The sequence below is a fragment of the Sceloporus occidentalis genome, unplaced genomic scaffold (genome assembly GCF_023333645.1).
Source record: "Sceloporus occidentalis isolate IW3139 unplaced genomic scaffold, rSceOcc1.0.p SCAF_2, whole genome shotgun sequence".
In the NCBI taxonomy this organism is placed as follows: domain Eukaryota; kingdom Metazoa; phylum Chordata; class Lepidosauria; order Squamata; family Phrynosomatidae; genus Sceloporus; species Sceloporus occidentalis.
In genome coordinates this window covers 246,686,222-246,701,622 of record NW_028316982.1, presented here as the reverse complement: position 1 = coordinate 246,701,622, position 15,401 = coordinate 246,686,222, and the positions used below count along the sequence as shown (strand labels likewise).

The following is a 15,401-nucleotide window of genomic DNA, read 5'->3' as shown; positions in this document are numbered from 1 at the left end:
CATAGTCACTCAAACCACTACACCACGCTGGCCCTACCTGCGTTATACAAAGTATAAAATACAAGTGGATCAAAGCAGAGCAATGGAATGGACCTTGCTGTCTATCCTTTCTCTGCTGCATGAAGAGTGACTGGCCAGTGGTGGAAACAAAGGAGCTAAGTGGCAATTGAGTCTGATAGAAATACACTCTTTCTACTGTCTGGAAAGTGACTGATGGAATAGAGGTGATTTTTATCTGCTTTAATTTAACTAGTGGTTGTTTGAACATGTTGTTACACAATCCAAGCTGTTGGAGGGGATCAGATGGATAAATAAATGTATAATCACCAGATTTAGCAACTAATCTGTATACTCTCTACACATGATAAGATGTAGGGAGAAGAGTTCAGCATTCTTGGTATTGAATGTCTTCCCTAAAGAGACCTGTCCAAGACCTACACATTTGACAGTCCTAATGTTTACTTTGTTCAGTTTAACAATAGACTGGAACAACTGAATGTTTACCCAAATGTGCAATTGATTGCACGTACATATCTGCATGTGCAGGTGCATCTGCATGCACAATGGCAACACAGGGACAACTGTGTTTCCATAATCATGAAATGATTACAGATGTTCCTTATCAGGCACATATGTCCAACTGCTTACATGTGTATGACACTGATAGGATTCTAGCCACTCACTTACAGATAGGCATATAATTTGCAAACATCCATTACCAATGTACTCTATTCCGAGGCTTTTACAAAAGGTCTGTAGAAATTAAAAGCTAGAATAAAGCTTTGATACTGATGTAGTAATTAACTATACATTACAGTTTCCCAAATTGCTTTGTTACTAGTACTAACAGCAATTTGCCTTAACTAGTTGGGACTGACATACCCAGAAATAAAGCACATTGCCATATAAATTAGATATGGCTTAGCAAAATTCAGACAGAGAGTATTTGGATCAGCCCTGTGTGGAACTATGTTGCATATCCAGGCTAACTGAAACTGCAGCTTCTTTAGTCATTGGAAGTAACAGCCCTAACTTGACTTGAAACCAGAAGTCAACAACTATGGATGTCTACAGTGTATCTAGTGTACAGTGACCAATAAATCAAGTTGAGAAAGCATATTTGGAGTATATCACCATCCCTTACACAGAATCACTTACAGACATAAATATAACAGTACTTTTTTTTGGTATGACTAGTGCATACTAGTTATACCAAACAGTATATAGTTAAATTCCTGTTTTGAAAAAAAGTTTATTCTAAAACAAAATTTGAAAATGAGATTTGATCCATTGCTGGCTGAACTGAAACTGATTTAAATGGATATTGGAGTACCACAGCAGTGACTAGGCTGAGTTGAGTACAATTCAACTAGAAGAATACAGTTCTCGTGATTGTAAATAAGGTCTTCTTTATCCCAGTCCTGTCACTTCCCCCACCTTGTATCAGCTCAGTCTAGGAGATATATTGAAATGAAACTTAATTGGTCATGCTCTGTTATATCTAGTTGTGTATTATGATCACAGTGTGTATCTTCCATTCCAAGGATTTAAAATCATTTTCTTTGTTTGCAGATTTAATACATTACCAAAGGGAAGATTTCAGTAATGGCTATAGAAAGGTCTCAGTGGTGGCTCTTCATAGTGAAGCTGTTGATACTTCTGATATATTATGTAAGTATATAAGCAACACTTTTTGCTTTGTATTGTAAATTTATGCTGCGATGTTTTACCTGAGTACATTCTTTTGTACTCTGAATAACTAAATTAACAGTTATTCTGAATAGTTAATTGGTGGCACAAAGGAAACTAATTTTGTGATTCAGAGATAATAAGTCTATTTTATGTGTAAATACCATTTAAATATGTTCCCTTGAAATGAGTCAGATTACCTCCAAACAACTGTAGGATGTTAACCATAGTCTGAGTTATGTCACAAGAATATATTGCCGGGTTGGCTTAGCTTTAAAATGTCTACAAAATGTCTACAAAAAAGGAAAGTCAATTATTTTGGGTTTGTCTAGTTCTATGTTTGGATGTTGCATCTAGAATTTACTTTTTAGTCAGCTCTTACCTGGTATACTATACCCAGTTCTGGGCACCACAATTCCAGAGGGATATTGACAAGCTGGATCATGTCTGGAGAAGGGCAACCAAAACAGTGAAAGGCCTGGAAACCAGGCTCTGTAAGGAGCAGTTTAGGGAGCAGGGTATGGAAAAGAGAAGGTTGTGACATCATAACCATGTTTGAATATGAAGGAATGTCATATTGAGGAGGGAGCAAGCTTGTTTTCTGCTGCTCCAGAGACTAGGACACAGAGCAATGGATTCAAACTACAGGAAAAGAGACTCCACCTCAATATTAGGAAGAACTTCCTGACAGTAAGAGCTATTTGGCAGTGGAACACACTCCCTTGGGAAGTGGTGGAGTCTCCTTCTTTGGAGGTTTTTAAACAGAGGCTGGATCATCATCTGTCAGGAGTGTTTTGTGTGTTCCTGCCTGGCAGAGGGTTGGACTGGATGGCCCTTGGGGTCTCCTCCAACTCTGTGATTCTAATTGGCCTAATTTCCACTGGTAGTCCTGACTAGAATAGACCAATTGAATCAAGAGGGATTCAGTAAATCCTATATATACGTACTGGGGACTATATCCAGTTGGATTTAACAGAACATTGTTGTGTGGGCACGTATAGGATTATAGAGTTAGAAATATTAAATGAAAATGATAAACAGAAGCATCACTATAATTCCTATTTTATTTTTAGTCATACACTGTAATTTGTGAAACGGGTGGCTGCAGAGAACAAGAGTTCAGAGATCATGATGGAAAGTGTATGTTGTGTGAACAGTGTGGACCTGGTATGGAACTATCTAAGGTATGCATATTAATGTGAAAGTTCTGTACATTATTTGTATGATGTTATTTGTTTTTGCTACTAGTATAATTAGCTTGAAAATTAAATTGAATACTATTTAGATATGTATGTATACTGAGCCGCAGTTGGTGCTGAACCAACGCTTGGAAATGCAGAGTAGCTGTTTTGAAAATCTAATGTTTGTAATGTGATTCACTGGCAAAGTTATTTTTATGGCATGATAAGGGTTAAGATGTTAAGCGGGATTTAACATTTTTGAAATAACATCTAAGACTATTCCTTTCTTTTAAAAAAGTTTAAATGTGTAGTTCCTATATCCTTAGCTATATTCTACTCAAGAGGGATTTTTTGAAATGAAGGGTTGTGGTTTCTGGGTGCTTTGAAAAGATTTGCTAAAAAAATCCATGAGCTTAAAAGTTACAGGAACATTTTAGAACAATACGATCTTTCTTCACTGCTCTGTTGTGTTTTGTTTATGATAACGGAGCTTTTTCATAATATTTTTGAATGCCATAACTGCATTTGTGTTCAGGGATATTGTAGCAAAGGGATCTTGCAGCTCCTTTGAAACTAATGGAAAGAAAGAGGTTGGTAGCATAAACTTTCATAGACTTCAGTCAACTTTCACAGATTGAAGTCAGTGAAACTTACACACTGTTTGGAAAACAGTAAGAACAGATGATAGTAACCGTTAGGCCAGACATACTGAAACATCTTCTTCATAAGTGTCAAAGCCTTTAGATGGGTTCTCCATTTGTTTAAAGATAAATCATGATGAATTTCCAGTCCATTGCAAATATGAGGCAAGCTGTGGTATATGTAAAGATGATAAGGTCTTTCTGTTGCAAGTACCTCTTGTTACCACAGCATAATAATAACAGACTAGTTTCTGGGTCACAAGGGACAGTTTGATTAGTTGACTGCATCAATTTTAGAGAAAGAAAGCTGGCCAAAATCTCTGGGATCTCCTCTAAACTGACAATGTTGAAAAATATAGGCACAGTTGACTACTTTTATGATGCCAGGCTACCTTTTATTGAATATATCGATAGTAAAATAGACAATGTGCATTGCTGTATTCCTATGCAAATCTGTGGGATGATGTTTCTTTGACACTGAAAAATCAGTTACCCTGTGGTTTGAGGGGGTTGCTTTACAGTTGCCATTGATGTTGATGTATTTGAAATTTTGCTCTCTTTTTGTGTTCATCATATTTTTATAAAACCGGTGCTTTGTGCTGGCCTGGAGCCAAAATAAGGGCTTGGTAGGGTGCCATTTTGGCGTGCCACCGTTTACATGGGCCACCCCATGATGACGTGCCTCATGTGCTACATCCAAATGGCACAGTGCATGAGGAACGTCATAGCGCTGCACCAGGGCACTTATGGTGCCTCTGCAGCAGTGGAAAAAGGAACCGCGTTTCACGGCTCCTTTTCAGATCAGATCGTTGCCACAACGTGCTGTTGCCACGGCTATGATTTGGTGCCCCTTTCTGCCCATCTGTACAGCCCCTAACTTCCTAGACACATGGAAATGTGTAATTTTGCTCTTTTCAAAATAAGTTTTTATAAAAGACCAGAAGAGATCTATATAGTTCTAAGACTAAAGAAATGTTGAGGGCATAGAGATAAGACAATACCTGTACTTCAAAAAATCCTCTAGTCTAAAGAAGGAACACCCAGATTCACACAGGATATCAAATACGCAAAGGTCTGGTTTTTCTTTTACCATCTGTTCATGTGTATAGTAGTGGTAAGTGCCACATGATAGTGCCAAGCTACTGCTTTGGTAAAATCTTGGATTCCTCCATTGCCTTTCATTTCTGGTAGACAGGATCTAGTAAATTAAGCTAAAATTAATCTATCCTCTAGGCTCCAAATACCACCCTTTTACTACCTTCATCAAGCTATGAAGTGGAAGAGGGAGTTAAGCCTTTTTTTCCCAACTAGTTTGTTTGTTTTATTACATTTTGTTTTATATCCTGCCTTTCAGGATACAAATCCTGCCAAGGATTGCCCACATCAGTCTCTGAAGAAAAGGTCATTAATAATTTCTGGAGAACTATTTATATTCTGCCCAATTCTGTGTCCTTTAGACATATGTTAGGTCATCTTGTTTTCTTTTACCATAGCAATCCCTGAGGAGTAACTCAGGAAACTGGTTTACTGTGTGTGCTACTTAAAACATATCTTCTGTATCTTTGGCAAGTCTTTCAAAGAGAACTATTTTGAAGCAATTACTGGATAGCATTTTTTGTCTTTCAAAATTAGCTCTTTCAAACAAAATATTCTGAAAACTATGTATAGCTACATTATGTACATTTCATTCTATTCTGTTTTAGAAACAAATTGCTTTTCCTACCTTTAGTTCAGTTAGCATTTTAGGGAAAGTTATGATAGATCTTTCAAGATATTTATTCATGATATCATCCTCCCCATTTACTACCATTTGTTAGAACATTATGAATACATGTATTCCTTGCCCTGAGGAGAATATAGTCTTACGTACTTATTTATTAGCAAAAGGAAACCACAGTGAAGACTGAATGAATAAAAGCCAACGATGGAGTGAGAGAGGAGATTGCCTGTCAGTATGGACTGGGATGGGAACAAATATGCAGAATTTCAGGCATATTTCTTACCATCTCCATCTGGAAATACCAGGAATTGGAAACTGGTATGATTTTTGTTTAAAGGGTTACTTGTGTCATAAGCCCAGAGAAGAGGGTTTTAAGCCAGTAGAAGAGGGTTTTGAAAATCAAAATGTCGGGAAACTCGCATATAGCAAGAGTAGCTTATACAGTATTTATAAATTTTATGCTTTTGATTACATTTTTATACTTAAGGGATTAGTTGTAATGCATCCCTACTGTTCTGCCTGTCCGCTTCTTTCACAGTAATGTATATCCCATGTGTATATACATGGGACAACAGCAAAAAGAGAAAATATATCCTAAGTTTTGTAAAGCGTTCTTTGAAAGTGTGCAACCCATTGGCCTAAATCCTACCAGTCACTACCAACTAGAGCAGGCTCATTGAATCAGTTGTTGAATGATGAGTCAATACATAAATAAGTCCATTGGTTTAGTGGGTCAACTCTATGTGAGACTAAACAGTAGCCTGGCTATTTTGCACTTAATTTGGTAACTTGTGGCAGAACATGTGCAAATAGGAGGGAAAACATGTGAAAGTATGTACTGTAACAATATCGTCTGATGTACAGTTGGCCCTCCATATCCATGGATTTTGCCATTTTATATAAGGGACACCATTTTACTACCCATTGTGTTTAATGGGACTTGAACATCCATGGATTTTGGTATCCATAGGGTGTCATGGAACCAAACCCCAGCAGATACCAAGAGTCCACAGTATATTGTTAATATGTCATATGTTAATATGATTTGTAGACTTGTTTGGTTATATAGAACAAACATATGCATCAAGACAACAAAGGTCTTTAACTGTAATGCTGACTTGGCTCCCATTGAATTAACAGGCTATTAAGAAATGCATAAGAGAAGGGCTGAGAGTGAAATTTACTACTATTTATTCTGGATAGTTGTTGATCCAGCTAGAATAACAACTGTACTTTGTTACAGAATCATTCTAATAACTGAGGAAGAATGTAAACTGAGTGACTATATTTTCTTTTAGTAGGCATTATACAATCTCATAATCTGCAACTAATCAACACTATACCAAGATATTCTTTTTTAAACAAGGTGGGTGCCAAAAGCCTCTCAGTAGGCAAAAGCAGTCAAGTGAGAGAGTCTTTCAGCTGTTACCTAAAGGCAAAGTGAATGTGTAGAGTTGGCAAGTTATTTTAATAAAACTGGACCGAACTGGTTGTAATAGCAGGAATGTACATGAAGAACAGGGAAAGGTTTTACCAGCCAGGTAGAAAGCAACTGGGAAATTATAACTTAAAAGGAAGGCTCAGAGGAGGAACTCAAGGGTCTAAATCCAATTGCTAGTTCCAACTAGAGCAAGCCAGTTGAATGAACTGCTGAATGGTAAATCAACACTTATGTAAATCTCATGATTGAGTGGATCTACTCGAGTTGGGACCAGTAATTGGATTTAGGCATTTATCTTGAAGAAGAGCTGGATTTTCATCAGTCTTTACCAGGAATGAGACTGCAAACCTATAAGCTGGCATGTCAATAGGAAACCATTGCATTTGTCATCTAGATATAAAGTGTATACTTAAATATTGACTGATTTACTTTGCAACATTCCTTTTTTGTAATTCAGTCTATTCTCTCCAAACTCTTTCTTGTCCTACTAGAATTGGAAACAAAGTATGATGTAATTGGGACAATAATAAACTTAACAAGTTTGTAGTGGAAGTGGGAGTTTGCTCTGTAGAGTTAAATCGAAAGGCAGAAGCTTGCTTAATGAATGTTCTTGGTACCCACTCCATAAAATGAAAAACAGATATGTTTTGATGATTTTTCTGGTACTCTATGAAACAATGCAAAACTGCTCTTGAAGAGACAGATATTGGGAAGAAGGGGAAGAAGAAATGTGTCTCGGTTGCTTGGTTAATGAGAGTGCGTGTATTGCACTTCTTTATAAGGTGAGGGAAATGTGAGGACATTTTTGAGCCAAATCTGTATGGCTAGATGGCATTTTATATCACGTACACTCCATTATTAGCATCATACCATGAGGAAGCCTTTTCAAGTTTTCAGAGTGGCATGGAAGCAATAGCCAACTGGATATAACAAAATCCACAAAAGAGCGATAACTTTGTGGCCAACTGAAATGCACAAAATAATACTGCAAGCTTTTAAAGGCCCACTGGCTTCTTTATCAGGCAAAATAATGCTTAAAATAATACATGAGCAGGTGACAATGGCAGAGTCATAGGTCTATATTTGTATCATTTGTTGTAGTTCAGTTGCTCTGGAGGGATCTCAATGCAGGCAAAGACCACTCCTCCTCTTGGCCTTGGGGGGACCTTGAAGGCAATAAAAGTTTCAGCTCCATTATCAACAGAAAAGTAACTTCCCTTGAGACCCAGGTTATCCCTGTCCTGTGCCATCAGAACAGGTATGAAAATGTGAGAAAGAGAAGGCAAGGCTTTGTCATGAACCTCCCACCCCAAATACAACTTAATTTGCAGTCTACACCTACATCATCTTGTCTGTCCACTGAGCACTTCTTTAGAGGCCATCTCCAAGGTTATTCCCCTGTATGATGTGACGTCTATAGTGATTGGAGAAAGCACCTTCTCAATTTTGGCACATCACTCATGAAATTCTATCCCAGGATGCATTGCCTGATCACTCCACCATTTCATTACTAGGCAAAGACCTTTTACTGCCCTTCCCCAAACTGTTTTATTTGGCATTTCATGCTGCTATTTCTCAAGTCTACATTATTGATTGCAATCTGTGGTCCTAATCTATATGTGAACCACAATTGGCAAAGCATTTTGAAGAGTAGGGAACAAATTTCTTAAAGTTATTTGCACCCATACACAGGTTAAGTATCCCTTATCAGGAACTCCAAAATTGTCCAAAAACATGGGTGACTGTAATAGTGACACATTTTCTTTCTGACAGTTCAATGTACACAAACTTCGTTTCATGCACAAAAATATTAAAAAATTTATGTGTAAAATTCCCTTCAAGCAATGTGTATGAAGTATATATGAAACAGGAATACATTTTATGTTTAGACTTAGGTCCTATCTACAAGATATTTCATTATATATATGCAAATATCCCAAAATAAATAAATAAATAAATCTGAAATCCCAAACACTTCTGATCCCAAACATTTCAAATAAGGGAGATTCAAGCTGTATTTGCTAAAATTGCAGAATTGCTAAAATATGCATTTAAATAGAAACTGATCCTCAAACTCATGGGCTGCAATTAAATAATCTGAGGCGTGTTACAGACGCACCGAAGCGGCGTGCTAGGGTTGCCTCGATACGTATTAGGGTTGAGAAGGGGCATCCCTTCCGGACACCCCTAACCCTAACATTGACTGAGTCCGTACAAAATGGCGGCGCCCGTTCCACACAGGGGCCGCCATCTTGACGTAGCAGATGCGTTGCGTCCGCATGTCGCACAGCGCAAATGACGCTGTGAGTGCGCCATTGGCACCTCGCGGCGTCATTAGTGCGCCGCAAAGAGAAGCACCATTTTGGGGCTTCTTATTTGCAGTGCGAAGGAGCTGCGCGGTTTGGACGCTGGGGCTCCTTTGCGCTGCAACTGGTGGTGGCAGCAGACCGCTGCTTCTCAGCGCTCTGTAACGCACTAGAGAAAGTATAATAATATTCTGTATTTGCAGGGAAGGTTTGTGTGATTTTTTTTAAACCATCCATGCCTTTTAGTTAATTACAGGCACTGTAACACACATATTATCAACTGTTGCTAGTCATGCACTTTTGGGGCTTAATTATTTCAAAATTATAATTTTTTTCTCTTCTAATCAAACTGTCTGAAAACTTCACATGTTCCAGCTTCTTAACTTTCACATACCTGCCTTAATTAAAAAATGGACAGCTCAATAATTCCTATAAGCCTGTAATAATGTAGCAGTGGGAGTCCATGGAGCCCTTTATCATTCAAATGCTCAGTGGTTTCTCAAATAAAGTGGATGAATAAGCATTGCTTGTAGAAGTAAAGGAGATTATTAGTAGTGAAAGGCACATTTGAACCTGCTGAAAGGCTTGCTTTTGTCTCTAGAAGGTCCGTATTCTCAGAAATAATTACACTGAGTCTTTATCTCATCCTTCAAGTCTCCCTTTATTCATGCTTCTATATTTCTGAACAGTGTGTTCTTGCTTTTTAATCCCTCCAGGAATGCGGCTTTGGATATGGGGAAGATGCCCAGTGCATGACATGTAGGCCAAACAGATTCAAGGAAGACTGGGGTTTTCAGAAATGCAAACCGTGTTTGGACTGTGCTATAGTAAATCGGTTTCAGAAAGCCAATTGTTCTGCTACCAGCAATGCTGTTTGTGGAGACTGCTTACCAGGGTGAGTTGCAGAAAGGGTCACAACAAAATTGCACATAAAGTATCTGTAGCCTTAGTACAGATACATTTAGATTTAGAGAGCCATGTGTTCTTAGTCTTGGCTTGCTTTGCCATTATAAACCGAATACTTTCTGCTCATGAAAACTGATAACTATCCATACTTCTCTTGCTTCACTAGCTCATGATGAAATAATGAAAAACTTTATATAGACTCATAGAATCATAGATAACTCAATAGTATTCTAAACTGATTTTCAAACTGCTGTATTCCCTGTGCATTTAAAATGTTTTCTTAATATTATTGAATTGTTTCCTTTAAAATTACTATACATGGGACTTTTTCAGATAGATGGCATTGTCTTTGAACAGTGGGTATCTCTGCTGCTTTGTCATAATACAACTAGCAGATAGTATTTTAAAAATAGACCAACATGCAGCTTAGTTTTTCTTGTATGCAGGAATTTTTTTAAAAGGCTTCATGTGTGTCATCATGTAACACAGTTGTGAGGAGGGATGGAGTTCCTAGTGAAAAAAGACCTCTCCTGCTGTTGACTCTCCACATTACCAGAGAGCACCACTACATAATGATGTAGCCATAGTAAGAGGATGGATCATGGGCAAAATTAGCAGCTGTCACTGTGAAATAAGTGGTGAAAGAAATGATTAAACAATTAAGTCAGTCTCTTCACGTGCATCCCTGGATAACAAGCTGAAAGTTCTCAATCATCTGAATCTTAATCTCCAGTTTCTGTCTTTTTGTATGATTTCACAAATTTTTGACAGAGCTGTCCTCTTGTGTCCCTTTATCGTATCTTGGAAATTAAGCCCCTTTTCCCAATTATGTTAAAAATCTCTAGAGGTCAGATATGAGAAATATGTGATCTTTCTCTATATTCCAGTTTCTACAGAAAGACAAAACTTGGGGGGTTCCAGGATATGGAGTGTGTTCCTTGTGGTGATCCTCCTCCTCCTCATGAACCACACTGTAAGTGCTCTGATATTAAAACGGGCATTTTTAGGCATAGTTTGAATGTATTATGAAAACTGAAATTGATTTGATGTTGTGACTACCATTCCAAGAAAAGCAAATGTTACATCACTAAAGTCAACTTATGGTACTTTTTAAGAGGTAGAGAAATATTTGAGCATATGGCACAACTTCTTCATTTCTTAAAATGTGGTAGCTGGGTAATAGGATATGATCCAAAGTTTAACCATTTTATTACACATTGATTTTACTGAAGAAACAAAAAATGTGCTGATATCTTAACCAATCTGTAAGAATTCTTCCCAGTTTTCTTAATGGATGTGATATATGCTGTGCCCCATTATTAATAACTAAATATTCCAAAGGCAAACTCAGGTTGTGTCACTGCCATCCCTCCCTCTTTGCCAAATTCTGTTGGCTGGGCTTGAAGCATGATGGTTCTTTATAAACTTAGACACAGTAGGTGACGCTGATGATATTGTTTTGTGGGCTAGGCTTACAAGGAAGGGATCTCTAAAATTATGTCACTGGATTTATTAAAAATTCAAAATGAAACTTATAAGGAAAAGGGCAGTAAAAGAATGTAAAAGAAGGATCAATACACCAAACTTACACTAAGGAGCAAAAGAAACAAATGTATTATAGTGTATGGCTACACTAACTGTAATCTTGGATCTCTTCTGGATGGGACAGAAACAGATTTAGTCTGAATCTCTCACTGTCTCCCAGGCTAACAGTTTACTCACTCTCAAATTGATAGTCCCAAATGATACTATGCTCTCTTCCTCTTTCTTCCCTGATGTTAACATAGAGGAAGAGCCTATCTCTTGTTAGACAGCTACTCAGACACACCTGCTGAACTTGCCAGATTACTTTGTTACTCCTGGATAGCTGCAATGGGCATCATTTTTGGACTCCTGTCAATGGAGGCATGTAACTAGCTCTGCAAGAAATGTCAGATTCACCCTATCCCAAAAAAATGATATCAACAGACTGGTATCAAACAAGCTCCAAGGTGTATATGACTACAAAAAGAGCATTATTTAAAAATGTGAAGGGACTCAGCAGCCATAAAACGTTGATTGATTTGGGGTGAGGTGTGTGAACGGAAAATTAGGGGAAGACTGGAATGGGATAGTGTAGAGGATGCATTGGTGACTATAACAGAGAACAAGAGCACTTCAGTATACAACATATTGTGGCAGGTAACACTTGTAATGTTTTGAATAAGGAAGGATTGGCAATGCAGGACCTACTCCCTTCAAACAGAAACATGTTATTTAAAATCTCTATACAAATGTAATTATCATATATACTTAACTATAAGTTGACTTCATGTATAGGTTAGGGGCAGGTTTTGGGGATAGAATTATGGATTTTGTTATGACCTGTGGATAGGTTGAAGGTAAAACTTAGGTTCATGTATCAAAGGATCTATAGGATGATGCAAACAATGCCAAAATGTTTTACAAATCGCTCATCCTAAAGGCTGGCTGGATGAGAGAGTCAGTGTTTCCTGGTCAAATTGCACTCAGAGGATGGTTTCTTTTTTAAAATAAGAGTTGAAGTACAGTACTTACCTTGACCCATGGAAAAGCTGAACCAGGTTTTTAGGGGTCAATTTTTTTACTTAAATTTCAAGACTTATACATGAGTATATACAATGTTTATGCCTTATAACAAATTGTTATCCAATTTGTAATATAAATATATTGATACTATTAGATAGCTAAGCTATAGTATAGTTCCTTCTAATTTATTTATGTCTAGATCTTGTATAAATTTTTTTGAAGTATTATGTGAAGATCCAGTGTAGACCAAAAATGGTAGAACAAAAAGCCCTGCAAATATAAGCAATACTGTATCACCAGTACATGCTGTTGTTTATGATAAGATCAGCATAGGAAAAAAATGCTTGCATAATAAAGTGCAATATAATAATAAACTGGTACTATGTAAATAATAAAATAGGATGAAATATGGACATAGTAGTATAGAAAAAAATAATATATGACTATAATTCTGAGCCATTAAAAAGCATACTGTACTTAGTCATTTATTTATCACTTCCTTTATAAATGAAGTAGGCATCCTGCACTGCTAATTTTGTATTTGAAATAGATGAAAGGGGCAACTATTAAATACCTGTCTATATAAATTAATCACAATGTGTATACTTTGGCAATTTTTTGTTTGTTCTTGAGGCTAAGTTGGGGAAACAGATTTCCTGAGCAAAAGTCTCATGATATGACTGGGACGTTAATGAGGACTGCAGAATGTGGGTAGCAGTTGATTATTACCCAGTTAGCTATAAATTTCTGGACTAGCTTTCATCTTCTCTCTGTCTGCAGACCTTTTAAAACAGAGTTGTGGTTTAAATATTTACTCATGAAAAAACTGGTTGCAGGTTGTTAAAAGACCATCAGAAAGTTGAAAGGATTCCACAGTGGACAAGTAAGGAGTGTAAAAGGCCATGAGAATTGTAATTGTTCTTGGGTAAACTTTATAGAGTAAACATTGAATTCTGTATGATTTGATAATAGCCAATGATGTTTTTGCCCCAGTACATTTTAAATACCATGCTCACACAAATCTGCATCTTATTGTGGGAAGATTTCATTATATGCTGGTAATGCAATTTTTGTTTTTTAAAACTGAAATTAAAAGGAAAAACATTGAATGAAAGCATGATGTATTTTGTCATTATCATGTTATGGGGGAACTTTAAAACAAAGGTAAGAACACGTATAAACAGAAAAGTTAAGATACAGACAAAATAAAATGCATGTATCTTTCTTCCAGATGGGATTTTTTTTAAAAAAAGTGATGAAAATCAGACACAGTTAATTATGCCAAATAATCGTCAAGCTATTGAAAAGTGACATATTGATTTTAGATCGAGGCTGCTGAGAATATCACATGTTGCAAAATATAAAATTAATAACATGTAACATTCTTCATCTGTCGCCAGCGCTGTAGTTTTATCAACTGTTGAGCATTTACATATATTTTTATAAGTATTCACATTGATAAGCATAGTTTTATCTTCTGTTTTACCCTTCATTTAAGTTTTAGAAATGTTTTGAATGCCAGTTTAATTCAGTGAAGTTAATTCATTGCTAGTCTAATTACAGTAACAAACCCTTTGAACCAACAGGATTTACATAATGGTTGGTTTATCATTCAGCAGTTGATTTAGTGAGTCTCCTTCTGGTTGGTACTACCACTTGGAAAGAGGCCCCTGTGTTTTGTTTTTATGTTTTATTTTATCCAAGCAAGGGGGTTTAAAGTGGCTCCTTATTGGGCCATGCTGGCTCTGCTAGTCATACAGTTGTCACCAGCTGCTGCCTTCTAGCTGTGGTGACAAAAGTGTGGCCTGTGGGCCACATCGTGTGGACCCCCAATCTCACTTTTTAAGCTCCCCTGGAGATCCTGAAAGCCTTCTGAGCCTTTTGAGTGATTTCTTTTGCCTGAAACTGGCTGCAAATGCTCCTGAACCATACTATACTGTACCATACTATAAGGAGAGGGGTGGCTTAACTCTGCTCCCATCATGGTCCCAAGAGGAGTCCTATTTGCACATAATGAAGAGAATGAAAATGATGAATACCATTGTCCTTCAGTGCAGAAGCCTGTAATTTTAAAGGGCTATCTAATCCACACACACTCTTAAATTGTTAATGAAATTTGGTTTTAACCTGGGATCTCATTACAAGGTGGTGCTAGTATCTCAGCAGTTGTTTTAGCTGAGATTTGTCAATCTGTCAAAATCAGGCCATGAACATAATCATTTCAGGAAGAGGCACCATTGAAGATCTCCCAGTCCTTGTTGCATCTTTTATCTCAAAATGTTCACACTGAAAGTTGGCACACCACTTCTGCAGAGTTGAGTGTGACCGGCACTTGGCAGTCAATGTTGACATCATACACTTTTAGATTTCCTTTGGAGTTTTCTTCTGCAGGAACAGGAGCTTCATCATGGACTGGAGCACTTAGCCCTCCTTATCCATGGATTCAAGCATTCACAGTTTGAAAATATTTTTTAAAAAATATAATTTCCAAAGGGCTAACTCTGATTTTGCCATTTTATACAAGGGACAACATCTTACTGTGCCGTTGCATTTAATGGAACATGAGTATCCACAGATTTTGGTATCCATGGGGGATCCTGAAACCAAACCCCAGCAGATACCAAGGGTGCACTGTATATCAAAACAGACTAATTAGAAAACATCCTCTAAAGTAATTTAAATCAGTTAAAATGCTCAAGGAAGGATGTGTAAGAATCCATGTAGACTATTTCCTTGCAACCACCAAATGTGGAAAAGCAAATAGGTTTTCCCACCTGTGTTTTTCTTATTAAAACTTTAATATTTAGGGAAGTAGAATCCCTTGCCTTAGATCCTCAGCTAAGATTGCTCAAATCTACCCTTGGCCCTCCACATCCATGGATTCTTTATCTGTGGATTCAACTACCCATGGCTCAAAAATATATATATTTTTTTAAAAATCCAATAGCAAACTTTGATTTTGCCATTTTA

General features: G+C 37.1%; 1 protein-coding gene across 1 annotated transcript in view; it reads left to right on the top strand.

Moving 5' to 3' along the window:
* TNFRSF19 (TNF receptor superfamily member 19) overlaps nucleotides 1-15,401 on the top strand; it is a 66,933-nt gene that overhangs the window by 26,750 nt on the left and 24,782 nt on the right. The window contains exons 2-5 of the mRNA XM_089512615.1: nucleotides 1,573-1,671; nucleotides 2,763-2,873; nucleotides 9,695-9,873; nucleotides 10,772-10,857. Coding sequence (XP_089368741.1) covers nucleotides 1,606-1,671; nucleotides 2,763-2,873; nucleotides 9,695-9,873; nucleotides 10,772-10,857 — 442 coding nt within the window. The 5' untranslated portion in view covers nucleotides 1,573-1,605. The remainder of the gene's footprint in view (nucleotides 1-1,572; nucleotides 1,672-2,762; nucleotides 2,874-9,694; nucleotides 9,874-10,771; nucleotides 10,858-15,401) is intronic.